At 37.4% G+C, this 19328-nt stretch overlaps 2 protein-coding genes across 4 annotated transcripts in view; one reads left to right on the forward strand and one right to left on the reverse strand.

Annotated features, from left to right (window-relative positions):
• LOC144977417 (uncharacterized) overlaps nt 1–19328 on the forward strand; it is a 180495-nt gene that overhangs the window by 153425 nt on the left and 7742 nt on the right. The gene's annotated exons all lie outside the window — the stretch shown is intronic.
• LOC144977419 (uncharacterized) lies at nt 12322–18755 on the reverse strand. Of its 3 annotated transcripts, none has more exons than XM_078922610.1 (5): nt 18531–18755; nt 16706–16836; nt 14713–15757; nt 13684–13816; nt 12322–12634 (listed from the first exon to the last, which is right to left on the reverse strand). In XM_078922610.1, exons 2-5 carry the CDS (start codon nt 16811–16813, stop codon nt 12373–12375), a joined length of 1548 nt encoding a protein of 515 aa, XP_078778736.1. In that variant the 5' UTR covers nt 16814–16836; nt 18531–18755; the 3' UTR covers nt 12322–12372. The 3 variants fall into 3 exon arrangements, with proteins under 3 accessions (XP_078778736.1, XP_078778737.1, XP_078778735.1); XM_078922611.1 differs by having other exon boundaries at nt 18610–18753; XM_078922609.1 differs by having other exon boundaries at nt 18351–18753.

Raw genomic sequence — 19328 nt, forward strand, 5'->3', positions numbered from 1 at the left:
TATTATTATTATTATTATTATTATTATTATTTAATCATCATTATTATTATTATTATTATTATTATTATTATTATTATTATTATTATTATTATTATGATTATTATTATTATTATCATTATCATCATCATCATCATCATCATCATTATTATTATATATTATTATTATTATTATTTTATTATTATTATTATTATTATTATTATTATTATTATTATTATTATTATTATTATTATTATTATTATTATTATTGAACATCATTATTGTTATCATTATCATCATCATCACCACCACCATCTTCGTCGTCGTCGTCGTCGTCGTCATTTAAGCGCGACCGTACAAGCAGATTGGTTATTCATGAAAGTGATCAATTATTAAACGTGGAAATAGATTTTATTTTCTCTCCGATTAGACTCCCTCTATCGTTACCCTCAATTTTGGATCCTTTGAACGTTTGTGTGCGTGTGTGTGTGTGTATTTGTTTGTGGGGAGAGTGTGATCGAGAGAGAGAGAGAGAGAGAGAGAGAGAGAGAGAGGGAGAGAGAGAGAGAAAATATGAGAAAGAGAGGGTGGTATATATATATATATATATATATATAAATATATATATATATATATATATATATATATATATATATATATATATAGAGAGAGAGAGAGAGAGAGAGAGAGATAGATAGATAGATAGATAGATAGATATTTAGATAGATAGATAGATAGATAGATAGATATTTAGATAGATAGATAGATAGATAGATAGATAGATAGTTGAGAGATATGAGAGAGAGAGAGTGTGTGTGTGTGTGTGTGTGTGAGACAGAGATAGAGAGAGAGAGAGAGAGAGAGAGAGAGAGAGAGAGAGTGAGACAGAGAAAGAGGAAGAAAGATATTTCAAAATACATCGAAGAAATGAATATAGATAGCCAGTACAGAGAGATGGGGCTGAGGATTTAAACAGACAGTTTGGTGACGGCAGCCAGGGTTAGAAGGGGGTGGAAGGGGGGGGGGTGATGATAAGAGAGAGAGAGATTGAGAGAGAGAGAGAGTGGGGGGGGGGGTGGTAATGGACTGTCTGTTGGAGGGAACGGTTTTAAAACTGACATGTGTTTCCGTCTGGTGATGACATGTGAAAGATGTCACAGGTTCTTTCAATTCTTGGGTTGTCTCCCTTTTCCCCCAGTTCACGTCTTTTACAGATTCCGTGTGTGTGCCTTCATTTTTCCTTTCTTACAGTATTTTTTTTTTCTGTTTTGTTTTTTTAAAATATTTTTCTTTGCATAGTACCAGACACTTGTTTTTTTTTTTTTTGTTTTTTTTTATGAAGTGGATGGGGGTAGAGAGGGAGGAACGAGAAAGGGTTGGGTAGAGGTGGGGTTTGGTGGGGGGATGAGTGTTTTTGATATGTCATTATCAATGTCTGCTCGTGACAATTCCAGTTGAAAAAAATCAAAACAATAAAGAACCCCCCCCCCCCCAAAAAAAATAGATAAATAAATAAATAAATAAATAAATAATGATAATAATAATAATAATAATAATAATAATAATAATAATAATAATAATAATAATAATTTTAATAATTAATAATAATAATAATAATAATAATAATAATAATAATAATAATAATAATAATGATAATAATAATAATAATAATAATAATAATAATAATAATAATAATAATAATAATAATAATAATAATAATAATAATAATAATAATATTAATAATAATAATAATGATAACATTTATACATTTATTAAAGATATGAACAAGTGTGTATTAAACATTGCCAGGCAAAATGGAGAGAAAAACACAGGGGGGGGGGGGAATCAAAAGATCAGCCTGCCTCAACTGGGAATCGAACCTCAGACCTCCACATTACCGACACACACACACACACACACACACACACAGACACACCCACACACATAGCTGATCGTCTAATCGTGCGGCTATGTGGTCTAGTGGTATCACACTCGCTTTCGGATCGGAAGGTCCTGGGCTCGAGCCTCGCTCTGAACGGCGCATAGTTGAGTCCTCTTTACTCACATTCTCCCACCGTACTAATGTGTAAAATGAGTACCTGGTCGTTAACTGCGTTGTCTCAGTCTGAAAAATTGTAATATCGCCTAACAGGCGTCATGTCTCGTCCTACATTTTAAGTTTTGCTGTTGGCCAGGGACCCCTTGTAAAGCGATTTGAGCACGTTTAGTGGATATTGCGCTATATTTTTTTAAACGCTCAAAAGCTCAATTAATCGTGTATATTTTGGTAACTGCCATTCAAGACACAATCTGTTGAAGTGATCTCTCGTTTTCATATTATCACTTGCTATTGATAAACGGAAATAAATTACGAAATCTTAAATCCCTATGAAAATTGATTTCTCGTGGAGATGAGAGGGCGGGCGGGGGGGGGGGGGGTTATAGGGGATTCTTAATAACGGAATATCTGCCCCTACTTTCAGCCTTCGCCATGTTACCAAGGCACAACGCATTACCCAAAGAATCGAGTGCAAAGGGAAATAACCTCATAAATGATAACTATGTTATTGGTACCATCACTCCTTCTTACCTCCCTTACCCACATGATATTATTATTATTATAATCCCCCCCCCCCCCCCCCCCCCCCCCCCCCCCCCCCCCCCCCCCCCCCCCCCCCCCCCCTCTCCTTCTTCCTCTCGCCTTGTATGTAGTTGACGGGTGATGAAGAATCGGAGTGATGGCCCATGACAACGTCACCATAGCAACCAGAGATGCCCTGTCACACCGTGTCGTCCATCATGCTTATCAAACAACCGTTTCTTCTTTATCACTACAAACCATTTATTGCGTGGCCTTCAGAATAATAAATGTCACCCACCGTCTCGATGCGTTATTAGTACGTCATCCGAGGTGGTCGTGATTCGTTAAAGTTAAATTCGTCAACGTGCACAGATTTGCAGGTCTGATAACCGAGTGCAATCATAATATGGGCTTGATTTAACGTTGTTGTAATGAACAATATTTTGTGTTGGTTTGAGAGCATTTCCACTACAACAATGAGCCCGTAATAATCTGGATTATCAGACCTGCAAAAATGTACCCGTAAGTTAAATTGAATTGTAATCTTAAAAATTGAGTTAAAATTAATCTTGTTTTTCTTAGGATAGGGAATTTTGTGTTTCTACAACTTTAAAAACCTTTAAAAATTTCTACTGCGACCATTTTTTACTTCAAACTAAATTTTTCCATCTTGTTCATTTTCATTCTGACACAATACAAAATAACAGATTGACGCATTAAAAAAAAAATTAAGGTCAATATACCTATACCTGTTTATTGTCGTATTTAAAAGACGGAGATAATTCTAAATTGGCAAAGCAACGACAAACATTGGGTGTCTCCCATTTCTGAGGTTAAAAAATAAGAAAAAAAAAAAAAAACCAGATTGACGCAGTTGGTCACAATTGAATCTCTGCTTTATTTTTGCAAGGTTGCCCTCCACCCCCCCCCCCCCCCCCCCACCCATCCCCTTTCCCCCTCTTTTTTTCATTATCAGTGGCGGCTCGTACACAGGGGCAAATCGAGCTGTTACGCAATGTCAAATTATAGCTACAGTATAATGTATAATCCACCCTGTCGATCGATTTGAATGGCGGAATAATACTATTGTCTTACAATCCATAAACCATATTGTGGTATAATTTTTCTTTTGTTCTTCGTTTCTAATTTCGCGACAGTATTATTAAAAGCCGGAGTTTTTGTTTGTTTGTTTGTTTGTTTGTTTGTTTGGTGGGGGAGGGTTTGAAGGGGGGGTTGGGAGGAGCGGGGGTAGAATGGGATTGTGGGTGGGAGACGGGGGGGGGGGGGTGGGTGGTAGTGATGATGGAATAATCAATAGTAGTCATAATAATAATAATGATAATAATAATAATAATAATAATAATAATAATAATATAATAATAATAATAATAATAATAATAATAATAATAATAATAATAAAAATAATAATAATAATAATAATAATAATAATATGATAATAATAATAATAATAATAATGATAAAAATGATGATAATAGTAATGATAATAATAATATTAATAATAATAATGATGATGATGATGATGATGATGATGACGATGATGATGATGATGATGATGATGATGATGATGATGATGATGATGATGATAATGGTGATGATGAGAATAATGATAATAATAATAATAATAATAATAATAATAATAATAATAATAATAATAATAATAATAATAATAATAATAATAATAATAATAATAATAATAATAATAATAATAATAATAATAATGATGAGGAGGAGGAGGAGGAAGAGAAGAAGAAGAAGAAGAAGAAGAAGAAGAAGAAGAAGAAGAAGAAGAAGAATCTGTGAATATCGATGCTCAAAGCGCTTTACAAGGGATTCCTAACGAACAGCAACATTTAACATGTATGACGCCCGTTAGGCCAATTACAATTTTTTTCAACAGCGACAACACCGGTAACGGCCAGATATTCATTTTACACCTGAGTACGGTGAGAGAATGTGAGTAGAGATCTTTTTACAAGGACTTCATTATAACAGGCGTCAGTCATGTCTCGTTCTACATGTTAAATGTTGCTGTGGCTAGGGACTTCTTGTAAAGCGCCTTCAGCACGTTTAGTGGATATTGCGCTATATAAAAGCTCATGTTGTTTGTTTTGTTTTGGTTTTGTTTTTGTTTTTTTAAAGGTAACTTTCCCCTTAAGATGAATAATGTCTGTTTTTTTTATTTCTTACTGGTTAGTTTGGTGAGGGGGGGGGGGGGGGGGGGGTTCCCATGTCTTGGGAGTTTTTTTGTAAAATAAAAACTCAATCGATATTGCATTGAAAACATGTCGACTCGTGTGAATGACAAACATTAAAAGATTAACCAAAAAACATACTTGCATTTCAAGCAAATAAGCCAAAACAACAGACAGACGTAATCAGACAGACAGACAGAGAGACAAGCAAAGCAATAATTTGAAAATAAACTGAAACCCGAAAACCGAAATAAATTCTTCTTAGAAAAAAAAACATTGACAGGTAAATGATTATGTTATCAAATAAAAACCTGTATTCGTGACAAGCCTTTGTCAACTCCTATTACAAATAGAAATAAAAGTCCCGGCAAAACAGGGGAAATAAAGACAAGACTGACACAGGAAGTGACATAGCAGACATGCGCGGTGACAGCTATGTCGAGGACGAGGTCGACAGCAGAGACATCGGGATGGCTTAGGTCTGACTGAGAGGACGACCGTATTCCTGTAAAACCATCCCGTCTGATTGACAGGCCTTGTGGTAAAGATTTCCTCTTCCATTGACAAGGCACGGACGGACATCATCATCATCATCACACAAACGAAGAAGAAAGACCTCCTGCCTCTAGTATTTTTGGCGAACGAGCGCGGACTTTGTTCGTGTATTTGTTTTGCAAACTTAAACGAATGAACGGACTGTGACGTCATTAAACTCTCTCGAGTTCGCTCTCATTGAAAACCGAACCGATTTGTTCGATTTTCCATGTATATGAATCATGAGCCCGAAAGAGTTTAATCAAGCAATTATTTTGCGGTATGTATAGTGAATTTTTAAAATGAGATTTTATATAGCGCAATATCCACTACACGTCCTCAAAGCGCTTTACAAGGGGTCCCTGGCCAACAGCAACATTTAACATTTAGAACAGAACATGACGCCTGTTAGGCGATATTACACATTTTTTTCGGACAGAAGCAACACTGTTAACGGCCATGTACTCATTTTACACTTGAGTACGGTGAGAGAATGTGAGTAAAGAGCTTTTTCCAAGGACTCAACTATGCGCCGCTCAGAGCGAGGCTCGAACCCAGGCCCTTCCGATCCGAAAGCGAGTGTCTTACCTCTAGATCACATAGCCGCACAAGTTCGTGTCTCTATGTATCGCCACATAGGGTAGCTCAGTTAGTAAAGTACTCGCTTTACAAGACGAAAGGATCGAGGTCAATCCCGGGTGAAGTCAAGATTTTATTCTTTTTTACTCCTTTGTCTAACCCAGCAGTGATTGGGTAGCTGGATCTAGTAGATCTGGTGGAAAGTACTCTTGCGATAAACTGGCGTCCTCTCCTTCCCTAATGCAATTATTATTGCCCATTTCACGCTACAGAAACTGGGATAAACTCCGATTTTCCATGAGCTCGGAAGGACTTTTGTCCACCACAGTTTTATTTTTAAAGGTATATTTAGAATCTGAACGTATTTCTCCAATAGGATTCAATAGTCTGATGTCACGTCCGCCCAGCAACCAGCAGCTTGATTTTAAACAAAGAAAATCGGTAATTTTTATTCTTCATGCTGGCTAGACCTTTTTCACATGTCAAGTGATCAGAATGTATAAAAGTCAAAACATGATCAGATGTGTAATGTTTTTCTCCTCTGGATACATTTTATGCTCGTCGGAGAAGTATTTCATAAGGGTGTCCGCCATTGTTCCGATAGTTTATAACCAGTTACTAAGTTACTAAGCGCCATTACGAGGGAAGTGATGCTACGACTGTTGAAGCCTATTTATTCCAGACTTGGAGTGGATGAATAGATTTTAGAGGATATAATTTCAAAATGCTATTGACACCAAGATAACCACGCCTCTCGGATAGTCGTCATAATGTAAATAATAGCATGTGATTGGTAAACATAGCAAACAACACAGGTTTTACTATCGATGGTTTGGGTCCAAGTAAAATACCCACTGTTCTACCGCTTGATCAATTGAACTAACTAACACAGAAAACTAGGTGTAAATTGAAACGTTTATAAAATGATTGAGAAAATCGTGTGATAATTAGTCAACCATTTGGGAGTGTATAAAAATAATAACAACGATCAGAGAGAAGTCGATTTCATTCACGTTACTGTTTATAGATAGTTCGAAATTGACGTCACTCATGGCTTTGTTATTGTTTTTTGCCATCCGCGTTTATAAGTAATTTTCACAAAACTGTATTAACCTGACTATAAACGTTCATGGTTACACATCGTTTTGTGTGTTGGCACATTATACTTCCGGATGGCAATGTTGTGAGCTTCTTAGCCAAGTGCACACTATCTATAAACAACCAACTGTGATTGTGCGAGCACGTGTGAGGGTATGTCACAAATTCCATGTTTTGATTGGTCAAAAGTATACTGGTTAATTGGATTCAGTAGTCTGATGTCACGCAGCCCGGCAACGGCGGCCATCTTGGTTCTAAACAAATAAAATCATTACTTTTTATTCTTCATGCTGGCTAGAACTTTTCATTCCCTTTTCATATGCCATTTCATCAGAATGTGTAAAAGTCAAAACATGATCAAATTTATGTGTGTTTTTTTCCTCTGGAAACGTTTTTATGCTCGCCGGAGAAATATTTCATACGGGTGTCCGCCATTGTTCCGATAGTTTAGAGCCAGTGTTACTAAGTTACCATGCGTCATTAGGAAGGAAATGACGTTACGACTATTGAATCCTATTGCTGCCTTTTTCATATTATTTTTCCACTCGTATGCTATGCACCTGTATGGTATCCTTTAAGAGATTTAATAAATATTGTCCAAAGTGCATGTTGGCCAAATGTTATTCGCGTTTGCAGGCATGACATAATAACATCACGTTCGATTTGGGTCCTCAGGCAGGACCGTTCGACCATGCTTTGCAAACTGCAAACGAATTAAACTACTACCCCCTGGGTTGTTTTCTAATATCACTTGAAAGAATTGATGATTCTGCTTTCAGATTATTTTTTAGTTAATTGCAACACACTATCATTGTTTTGTTATTAGTTCTCCTTTGTTTCAAATTGTTTTTCTTGGGAGTATTTTGTCGAGTTGTTCTTTTTGGTTTGTTTGTTTGTTTATTTAAGGAGGGGGGGGGTTGTTTGTTTTTGTTGGGATTTTTGTATTTGCTTTTATATAGATAGTATGCAGATGACGTCACTCAGGCCTTTGTTATTGTTTTTGCCTTCCGCGTTTGGGAGTTGTTCTCACTAAACTGTATTAACCAGACTATAAAAGTTCATGGTTACACAGAGTTTGTGTGTTGGTCCGTTATACTTCCGGATGGCAATGTTGTGAACTCATTGGCCAAGCGCATTCTATCTATATGATTATAATATAATGATTATATTGGACCGTGTGTTTTAGTTTGTTCTGTCAGGTAAATAACCGTATAGATAGTTCGAAGTTGTTGACGTCACTCAAGTCTTTGTTATTGTTTTTGCCATCCACGTTTATGAGTAATTCTGACTAAACTGTATTAACCAGACTTTAAACGTTCATGGATACACATAGATTTGTGTGTTTGGTCCGTTATACTTATAGATGGCAATGTTATGAGTTTCTTAGCCAAGCGCATACTATCTATAAAAGTTTATGGTTACACATAGTTTTGTGTGTTGGAAGTATAACGGACAAACACACAAAACTACGTGTAACCTTGAACGTTTATATAGTTGGGTTACTACAGTTTAGTGAGAATTACTCATAAACGCGAATGGCAAAAAAAAAAAAAAAAAAAAAAAAAACAATAACAAAAACCCGAGTGACGTCAACTTCGAACTATCCATTGTATCGTCCAAACCAACACAACAACAAGTCTTGTTAGTGACTATTAAACCGAAACACAACTCAATCAATATTTTGTTTGGGGGTTTGTTTGTTTGTTTGTCTGTTTGTTTGTTTGTTTGTTTGTTTGTTTGTTTGTTTGTCTGTTTGTTTGTTTGTTTGTTTTTACCATACCTGGTGATCAGGCAATAATCATGATATAATATTCCATCTCATGAATCATGCGGGATCAAGGCTTTTGATATCCTGTCAGTCTAAATCCCAACAGAATTCATTTCATGTCCGAATTCAGTACGCGCATCAATCATCGTTTGAATTATATTGATGCTATACGTTTAGGTATAATACTCACAACAGCGGCCTGCCGGATTTAACGTACCGACACAAACAAAAAAAAAACTATACTTTTAAAATTACTCCCTTCGCCTACGCATTCCATCGTTAACATAATATATCTAGCCTGACACTAGAACCGTAGCCATCGTTAACTTATAACCTGACACTAGAACCGTAGCCATCGTTAACTTATAGATAGAATGCGCTTGGCCAAGGAGTTCACAACATTGCCATCCGGAAGTATAACGGACCAACACACAAACTCTGTGTAACATGAACTTTTATAGTTGGTTATACAGTTTAGTGAGAACAACTCACATCGCGGATGGCAAAAACAATAACAAAGGCCTGAGTGACGTCATCTGCATACTATCTATAGCCTGACACTGACAAAAAATTGACGTCAAAATGCCAGTCTTTGGCCACAAAAGAAAACAAATCGTGAGTTGTATTCATTAGTTCAACCACTTGTTTCCATGAGCACTACTAACGACAACTCACTAGGTGGTGCAAAAAACAAATAATGACGTCAAAATGCCAGTCTTTTTGGGTTTCAGTGTCGGGCTATAAGTTAACGATGGCTACGATTTAACGTACCGACACAAAAACAAAACTATTTTTTTAAATTACGCCCTTCGCCTACGCATTCCATCGTTAACATATAGATAGTATGCGCTTGGCTGAGGAGCTCATAACATTGCCATCCGGAAGTATAACGGACCAACACACAAAACTATGTGTAACCATGATCGTTTATAGTCGGGTTAATACAGTTTAGTGAGAAGTACTCATAAACGCGGATGGCAAAAAAACAATAACAAAGACCTTAGTGACGTCAACTTCGAACTATCTATAGCCTGACACTAGAACCCACTCGGGCTTAAAGTTTGACGTTATTTTTTAGGTTTGTCCAGCGTCAAGTGAGTTGTCATTAGTTGAGCTCAAGGAAATCAGTGATCCCATTGGTTGAACTAGTGAATACAACTCACGATTTGTTTTCATTTGTAGCCAAAGACTTGTCTTTTGACGTCATTTTTTGGTCAGTGTCAGGCTATTCATATTTTTGATCAGTTTAACTTGAATTTGACTTTTGGACATCTGGTTCAACCCGACGTACAACCGTTTTGAGGCGCTGGGTCACACAACAAAATGTAGACGGTACTATAAACACGAACAAAGTTGGGGGATTTTTTTTAATGTCTTTAACGGAAATTCATCGATTCCGTAAGAATTGGAACTCATTCCGGAAATGACAAAACCATAATTTGACACATTTCACAAAGACGCAACATGCACAATATTGATTACTCTGTCATGAAAATTAGATTGGAAACAAGACGCCATTTTGGTATAATTGTATTAAACATGCTACGTGACCAGTGGTCCGGTAAAAATATTAGAAAACTTTTATTTGACAACCGTGGTAAATTCTTTATCAAGTCAGGATGATTGTGGTGCTAAAATTTGTGACAACGAAACAATATCATTATCATATTATTGCATTTTTCCTTTCTTGTTATTTCGCCATTCAAAAGAGAAATTAATGCTCAATGCGTATCTTATAGGCTATGTGGTCTTGTGGTATGACACTCGCTTTCGGATCGGAAGGTCCTGGGTTCGAGCCTTGCTCGGCTCGGCGCATAGTTGAGTCCTTGGAAAAAGGCTCTTTATCGCATTATCTCACCGTACTCAGGTGTAAAATGAGGACCTGGCCGTTAATAGCGTTGTCTCTGTCCTTAAATGCGCTTTGAGCACGTTTAGTGGATATTGCCCTATATAAAAGCTCAATTTAAAAAAAAATAATTTTAAGCTTGAAATTGACCTGTCAGCATCTTGCTCATGCCGACATAATACCGTTTGTATAGATTGGTCACATATTGATGGTTTGTAGAGTTTTCTGTATTTTTATGTAAAATTGGATATGATGAAAATTACTTCCCCTTTCAGTTTTGTTTTTAGCCAATCTTTTTTTTTTTCAACCGGAATCATAATAAAGTGTATTTTAAGTATCCGTTTGATTGTTGTGGAATGTCAGCTTTCTTCAGTTTCAAGTTTCAATTTCAATGACGTCATTTCATTCAAAAATCTTAGTTCATATTTCAAATGCTGTCAAAATGTTATTAATATTTTATTTATTTTTTATTTATTTTTCTTTTTTTTTGGGGGGGGGGGGGGAGGGAGGAGGGAGTTTTCTTGATTACCATTAAATTTCGAGGGGATGTGAATTATTTTACATGTCATTTTTTATTTTATTTTTTTTTTTATTTTTTTTTTTTAAATGTTTTTTGGGGTTGTTTTTTTTTGTTGTTGTTGTTTTTTGTTGGTTTTTTTTTTTTTTTTTTTTTGGGGGGGGGGGTTCTTAACGATATATTTTTTCCACCGGTATTATAAAGTGTATTATAAAGAGAGTATAATAAGTTTGATTGTCAGAATGTCAGCTTTCAGTATCAACATCTGAAAAGGTTTTCAATGAAATATTTTTTTTTCCTTAGAGGCCTTTCTCAGCGGCGCCATAAGATCCCGTCGCCTAGGCATTCCATGAAGGAATAATATAGATAATCCATCAAACAAGATGTCTGATGTCAACAGGAATCACCACCCATGTTGCCCAAGTGAGCAAATTGGGGGTTAATAATCTTGCCCAAAGGGAAAAAAATGAAAGTGCCTGAAGCGGGGCTTGAACCATAGTGCTGTGCCTTAATCACACGGCCACTTCGCCTCCATTTCAATGAAACGGTGCAAGACAAAGAAGAAAGAAAAATACAAGAAGAAAAAAAAACATCCGAAAAAAATAATCAGCCCGTCTGCGCATTTGATCTTGAAATGATTAAAATGCGAAATAGAACACTCGGGGTGAGGTTCCTGACCTCCCATAGTGGGCAGGGAGGCGCTTACTGTGTCTTCTATACCCTTATAGCTGTTTTCCTACATGCTTTCTGTCTTTGTCTTGGGATGAGATTACATGGTTTTGTCCTGGCCCTGGCCGGATACCCTAGCTGGATGGGAAAACAGTCAAATTTATTGTTATGGTTTTGGGAGATTTTTTTTTCTTGTAAATCATCTCTCTGTTATGCATGTATTGTTTTTGTTTTACATATGATTTGTAAACATTTGAGTGTGTTCCTCTTAGTGGGGGCGGCCTGTGCTTGTGTCAGGATGAGACTTTTAGGTCACGCCTGTCAGGCGATATTACATTTCTTTTCCGACAGAGACACACACACACACACACACACATACACACACACACACATATATATATATATATATTTGTGTGTGTGTGTGTGTGTGTGTGTGTGTGTGTGTGTGTGGATGGAGAGAGAGAGAGAGAGAGAGAGAGAGGGAGAGAGAGAGAGAGAGAGAGAGAGAGAGAGAGAGATTAAACTAAAACTTTAGAATCATTGAGTTAAGATTTTATTCTTCCTTTTCAATCTATTTCTTCCTCTTCAACCTTAAACTCCATCCATCTCACCTTCCTCTTCTTTCATCTTCTCTCCCACCCTCTTCCCCCTGTTCTGCATCTTCTCCTCCTCCAGCGTAGAATAACCGTCTTCCCTCAGCCATTTCACCGTCATCCTGCGCCAAACTTTCTGTTCCTTCTTGCTGGGGTCGGTCCCCTGGCTCTCTGCGAGGATATCCTCTACCATCATGGCTATTACCATGTCCGTGTCCCGTCTTTCCTTCTCGTCCAGCTTGCTTATCACACTGTTGTACCTGGGGTTTATAGAGAAAATACGATTGGTTATCAACGGACTAATTAATAATTTTTTATTTATTTATTTATTTATTTATTTATTTATTTATTTATTTATTTATTTATTATATTTATTTATTTTGTAAGATATTGTTGTGTACGTCATCTTTTATTTTGCCTAGAATGTTGATTCCCCAGAAGGTACGGTACATTCACTGCTATATTTATTCATTTATTCATTTATGTATGTATTTATTTATTTAACTATTTATGTTAACTGTATTTGATTTTATTACTTTGTCTGTGTTTTAATAGTCATTTTTTATTTGTTCATGGCATGGATAGACAATGTAAAGTTATTTAAAGCCACAAGTCCTATGGGGCAGATGGTTATCCCGATTTATGACGTATTAAAACTAATGTTCGATTTTCAATCATGGTGAACTCCAGAGAGTTAACTAACTATTTCAGATACTTTAGATATACTTAGGGGAAAATTGTCTTCAATGTCTAATCAGGGGGAACACTGGATTAACCCAGGCGTATGCCGCAGTGCAGCGCTGCAAAGAAAGTTAGGATGCACTGGTTGATCAAAGCCGCACAGCTAAGCAGAGATTCGAAATCGGGGTATATATGGTGCACGGAGCAAGGACCATACCATTGTGTTAGCTGCCATGGAAAGAGATTGTAAATTTAAAAAAAAATAATAAAAATAAAATTGAGCTTTATATATCGCAATATCCACTAAATGTGCTCAAAGCGCTTTACAAGTGGTCCCTGGTCAACAGCAACATTTAACATGTAGGACGGGACGCCTGTTAGGCGATATTACAATTTTTCGGACAAAGACAACGCTTTTAACCGCCAGGTACTCATTTTACACCTGAGTACGGTGAGAGAAAGTGAGTAAAGAATATTTTCCAAGGACTCAACTATGCGCCGAGCGCGAGGCTCGGACCAGGACCGTCCGATTCCGAAAGCGAGTGTCATACCACAAGATCACATAGCCGAACAAGAAAGAAAGAAAGAAAGAAAGAAAGAAAGAAATCCATTTTGACTATTGATTTACCTTTGTTTTGTACAATACACAATTTTGGTTGACAAATTGCTTTGTTTTGTTCTGACGTCATTGAAGGAAGGGGCGAGGTATTTGATAGCGTGGAGTCCGTAGCCTGATTTTGTCAAGGGGGTTAGGACATACCCTGAGAATGGAAATGGATAAATAGTTTTGTATAGAATATATACCTCACTGATGTAACCTTAAATTGAAATATCAAATTAAGAAATTAAGGAACAGGCACCAGTGTAAGATAAAGATCTGAACAAGTGTGTATGAAAGGTGCCAGACAAAGCAAGAAAAAAAAATACAAGAAAAAAAAAAAATCCCAAAAAAATCAGACCACTCGACTGGGGACCGAACCTCAGACCTTCTGATTACCGGTCAGACGTGCTACCGTTACACCACAGAGGCTTCCGAATCAAGATGAGAGTCATTTAAATCGATCGATATTTGAAGGATGAGTTTTCTGGACAAATTTTTAGATACGTGTATGGTAGGGTTTTGTAACCAAAATATATGAATGAATAGATAAATAGATAAATAGATAAATAGAAAACGAAAACAAACCCTTTAAAAGACAAGTATTTACTTTGTCAATAATCAAGGGACGGACATGATTCATTGAATACAATCTGTTCTTTTTTGTAAAAAAAAATCGGGTTGGGGGTCAAAAACTGTCCGTCTAACGGAAGCAGAATTCGACTCTTTTACATATTGAAGTCAACAGCTATATGGTCTAGTGGTATGACACTCGCTTTCGGATCGGAAGATTCCTGGGTCCGAGCCTCGCTCGGCGCATAGTTGAGTCCTTGGAGAAGGCTCTTTACTCACATTCTTTCACCGTACTCAGGTGTAACATGAGTACCTGGCCGTTCACAGCGTTGTCTCTGTCCAAAAAAATTATAATATCGACAAACGGCGTCATCTACCGTCCTACATGTTAAATGTTGCTGTTGGCCAGGGGACCCCTTGTAAAGGGCTTTGAGAACGTTTAGTGGATATTGCGCTATATAAAAGCTCTTTTTTAACCAACCTTACCCTCTACGTGTGTTTTCTTGTCATCTTTTCTCTCTGTCAATGTCGATCTGTTTCTCATGAGTCCAGTCTCATCCAACCAGCACTTGAGTTCATCCACTGTCTGCATTGGGACCTCGTTCACTGGTTTGGCGTAGTAGGGGAACCCCGCGGCTTCACATAGGGAACCCAACTCAGATATCGTCAACCATCTGCGATTTATCGTTATCCCGAATACGTAAAACCGGAAGTTATCACAATAGATAATGTCTTTCTGTATTGCTTGTTTTGTGTCCCTATCGACACCACCTCCGCCGTAAAGCTCACCGTATATTCTAAGCTGAAATTTTAATATCTCTTCTCTTGACTGATGAAAACTGTTCTCTTGAATATTGCTAAAAACTTTCATGTTTTCTGACATTTCATCTCTAACATCTTTCATGTTTTCTGACATTTTATCTCTAACATCTTTCATGTTTTCTGACATTTCATCTCTAAAATCTTTCATGTTTTCTGACATTTCAACTTTTTTTTCCTGGATATCATTGAAACTCTCTCCCCTTGTCGATTGGTCCCCATGGCTTTCAGGATTGCATATTTCGGAGACTTTGTGGTGGTGTCTAGAATCGCTAGTAGTTTGACCAGACTTCCGGCTGCTCTTGCTCTTATCAATGAGACAACTTTCAATTTCGTTGCACTCAGTACCGGGAATTCCCATTGCGTTTCTCACACTTGAACTTATTTTGTCCACACATTTTGATTCTTCTTTATTATTATCATTGTCGTTATAATGTGATCTTTGGAATTCAACGCTACTTCCGCTTTGGCATGTATTTATCCGACGTTTCGTTGAATTTTCACGTTGTTTGGGAACATCTCTATGCCTGTTCCATCTATCGTCAGATATGATAGCGTTCCACATGCGAACAACACAGCCCCTGTATTCCTCTAGAAAAACGTGGATGTTACACTTCAGGAATGAGTCTTCTGCGTCCAGATTTCTTCTGCGACTTCCGGTGTGTATGGTCAAACCGTCGTCTGTGTAGAATTGAAAACTGCTGCCGTGAACCTGTGCAAAGGAAGGGGGACATCAGTGCGGATTTATTCTCTTATCACCTCTCCCTCTCTCTCTCTCTCTCTCTCTCTCTCTCTCTCTCACTCTCTCTCTCTCTCTCTATCTCTTTCTCTCTCTCACTCTCTCTCTCTCGCTCTTTCTTTCTCTCTCTCTCTCTCTCTTTCTTTCTCTCTCTCTCCTTTTCTATCTCTCTCTTTCTCTCTCTCTCCTTTTCTATCTCTCTCTCTCTATCTCTCTCTCTCTCTACTCTCCCTCTTTCTCTCTCTCCTTTTCTTCTCTCTTTATCTTCCTTTCTTTCATTCTTTCTCTCTCTCTCTCTCTCTCTCTCTCTCTCTCTCTCTCTCTCTCTCTCATAAGTTCTTTATTTCTTTCTTCTCCTTCTTTATCATCTCGCCCCCCCCCCCACCCACCCACCTCTATCTATCTATCTATCTATCATCTAGCTACCTGAACTTATTTTTTAAAGTGACCGACAAGATTGGAGTTGGGGGAGGGGGTGAATATGTTTGTTTGTTTGTCTGTTTTCAATTTAGTCACGTCGGTCTGTTTGTATCATAAATACTTATTGTTCCCTGCATTTAAATATCTTCTTTGAGCTTTGAGCTTTTATATAGCGCAATATCCACTAAAATGTGCTCAAATCGCTTTACAAGGGCCCTGTCAACAGAACATTTAACATGTAGGACGGGATTGACCCTTCAGGCGTTTACATTTTTGGACAAAGACAACGCTGTTAACGGCCAGGTACTCATTTTACACCTGAGTACGGTGAGAGAATCTGAGTAAAGAGCCTTTTCCAAGGACTCAACTATGCGCCGAGCGAGGCTCGAACCCAGGACCTTCCGATCCGAAAGCGAGTGTCATACCACTAGACCACATAGCCGCACGAATTCTTAGAATTAGACGAATCGCGCATATTGCCAAAGCAACCAAGCAACCAACCTTTTCTGTAGCAACCCAATCTGTACATCTCTCATCCCAGTCATCCGTGGTTTTCCCTATCGTCGTCATGGAGACAAAGTCCATGTTTTTCTGTTTACATTCCGCCATTGTTAAATCTGTTGGTTTTTAACCTGGAATAAAATAGTCAAATACATTTCTCATGATTTTGTTATATTATGTGGCCGACGTACACTGATTTGCAGGTTTGATAACCGAAATCATTATGGGCTCATTGTTGTAATGGAAATCTCAAAAAGAATATGACGCGAAATTTTGTCCATTACAACAATGTTAAACTAGGCCCATACGTGGGTTCGGATGTCAGACCTGCATATATGTACACGTCGTATGTGGCCCATCCTCTCAAAACGAAATTACATCGGAGTGGGCCAATAAATGCGGCTCTGCTTTCGAGTGGTCCGACGCTCGCCTTCGGACCGGAAGGGCCAGGGTTTGAGTGCCGCTCTGAGTGGCGCTTAGTTGAGTCCTTGGAAAAAAAGCTCTTTACTCATATATCCTTTCATCATACTCAATTGTAAAATGAGTACCTACCTGGCCGTTAACAGCGTTGTCTCTGTGTGGGAAAATGTAATATTTGCCTAACAGGCGTCATGTTTCGTCCTATATATTAAGTGTTGTTGGCTATGGGTCCCTTGTAAAGCGCTTTGAGCACGTTTAGTGGAGCAGCCACTGGTATAGATAGTGTGCGCTTGGCTAAGAAGTTCATAACATTGCCATCCGGAAGTATAACGGACCAACACACAAAACTATGTGTAACTTTGAACGTTTATAGTCTGGTTAATACAGTTTAGTGAGAATTACTCCTCAATGCGAATGGCAAAAACCAATAAAAAAAGACCTGAGTGACGTCAATTTCATTCTACCTATAAGATACAAATCTAAATAAAAGTTGTATATGAAGCAGTACGAGGCAAATCATAAAGTTAAATACAAGAAGAAAAATAACTAGCCTGCAATTTTCTATTATTTTTTTTTTCTTTCTTTTTCTTTTGTCTCGCCGTGTTTCTCGCCTTTTCAGATGGATTAAGTATGATATTATTACTGTAAACCTTCTGATCTGAAAGTTAGGCATTTCAAAAATAAAAGTAGAATGATTGAGCATTTATTTTTAAAAATTGAGGATTTATATAGCGCAATATCCACTAAACGTGCTCAAGACGCTTCACACGGAGCCCCTGACCAACAGCAACACTTAACATTTAGGACGGTACATGACGCCTGTTAGGCGATATTACAATTGTTTTCGGACAGACACAATGCTGTTAACGACCAGGTACTCATTTTACACCTGAGTATGGTGAGAGAATGTGAGTAAAAAGCCTTTTCCAAGGACTCAACTATGCGCCGAGCCGAGCGAGGCTCGAACCCAGGACCTTTCGATCCGAAAGCGAGTGCCATACCACTAGACCACATATAGTCGCACCAACTGATGATTAATTAATTGACGTAATTCTGTGTCATAAACACAAGTCATTATTATATTATATTCCAAACGTTCACATAGCAATGTTACGTAGCAATGAAATCTATAAAAATTGAATCATTTTTATTTAGATAACGTAAATATTACATCTTATCTTCTCGTATCTTATCTTATCTTATCTTATTTTATTTTATCACTCACTAGTTTTCGTCCAAGTTTTGAATCGATGTGTGATCCACACAAATCTAACACAGAAAGTATAAGCGTATACGAAGCGAATCAATTGTAAAGGCGGCTTATTCATTCATTCATTCATTCCCACCAAGTAATCACGAACAACACACCGTTACAGAAACACAATTCTTTTAACCCTATCCTTACCAGCCATTTTCAGGATTTCCCCCAAAACTTCACATCCAACTAACACAAAAATATTTTTCTTTTCACTCAAATACAATACCAGTAAGTTCTTGCGATCAACAATTTCTAGCGAAACATTACTCTACAACACACTGTTCAGTTTCTTTAAATTTTATGATTTACAAAAGAAATTTGAATGAGAAAAATGTTGGTTGTAGCGTAACAAATGTGACGATTTTCCTATATAAATAATTAATTGAATTGTTGTTTTATATCAATTAAAAACACTGTCTATTTCTCATCATTTCGTCATACGTCAAAACTCCCAGTTCGTAATAACTAATGGACTAATGATAGGTAGCGTAGGGTAGGTATGTAAACATACACAACAGCATGCCGGCCTGTGGGGTCACCGAGGTCATGAAGCTATTTTTAGAAACTGATTCATCTGTGTGGTCGCATTCATAATATTCGACTACAGCCAATCAATGAGGCATTGTGATATTGTATGCTTTGAGAAAATCAATCACTGGAACCGAGAGCCGTGCTCCACCGTACTCTGGAAAAACCTATATTTAAAGATTTGGCCTGAAAACTCGTCCTTCAAATATCGATCGGCGAAGTCCCGGGTTTGAGAGTTTTTGCTAAGATGAGAGTCATTTAAATCGGTCGATATTTGAAGGACGAGTTGTCTGGCCAAATTTTAAATATGCGCTTTTCCAGAGTACGGCAGTGCTGTAGTAAAGACCTGCTCCACGCAAACCTTTTAACTGCTCTTTCCTAACAGGGACGCTTACACTTTTCTCTGCTTTTCAATAA

Source organism: Berghia stephanieae, chromosome 7, assembly GCF_034508935.2.
Source record: "Berghia stephanieae isolate SIO BIC M18660-M18661 chromosome 7, UCSD_Bste_1.3, whole genome shotgun sequence".
Classification (NCBI taxonomy): Eukaryota; Metazoa; Mollusca; class Gastropoda; order Nudibranchia; family Aeolidiidae; genus Berghia; species Berghia stephanieae.

What these genes read in the sequence shown, in the direction of transcription:
- LOC144977419 (XM_078922610.1), bottom strand. Translation starts at nt 16,813, where the DNA reads ATGGCGGAATGTAAACAGAAAAACATGGACTTTGTCTCCATGACGACG. An exon ending in CAAGAAAACACACGTAGAGG is followed by an intron (nt 13,817 to 14,712) that starts GTAAGGTTGGTT and finishes TTCCATTCTCAG; the next exon opens with GGTATGTCCTAACCCCCTTG. An exon ending in GTGTATTGTACAAAACAAAG is followed by an intron (nt 12,635 to 13,683) that starts GTAAATCAATAG and finishes TATAAACCCCAG; the next exon opens with GTACAACAGTGTGATAAGCA.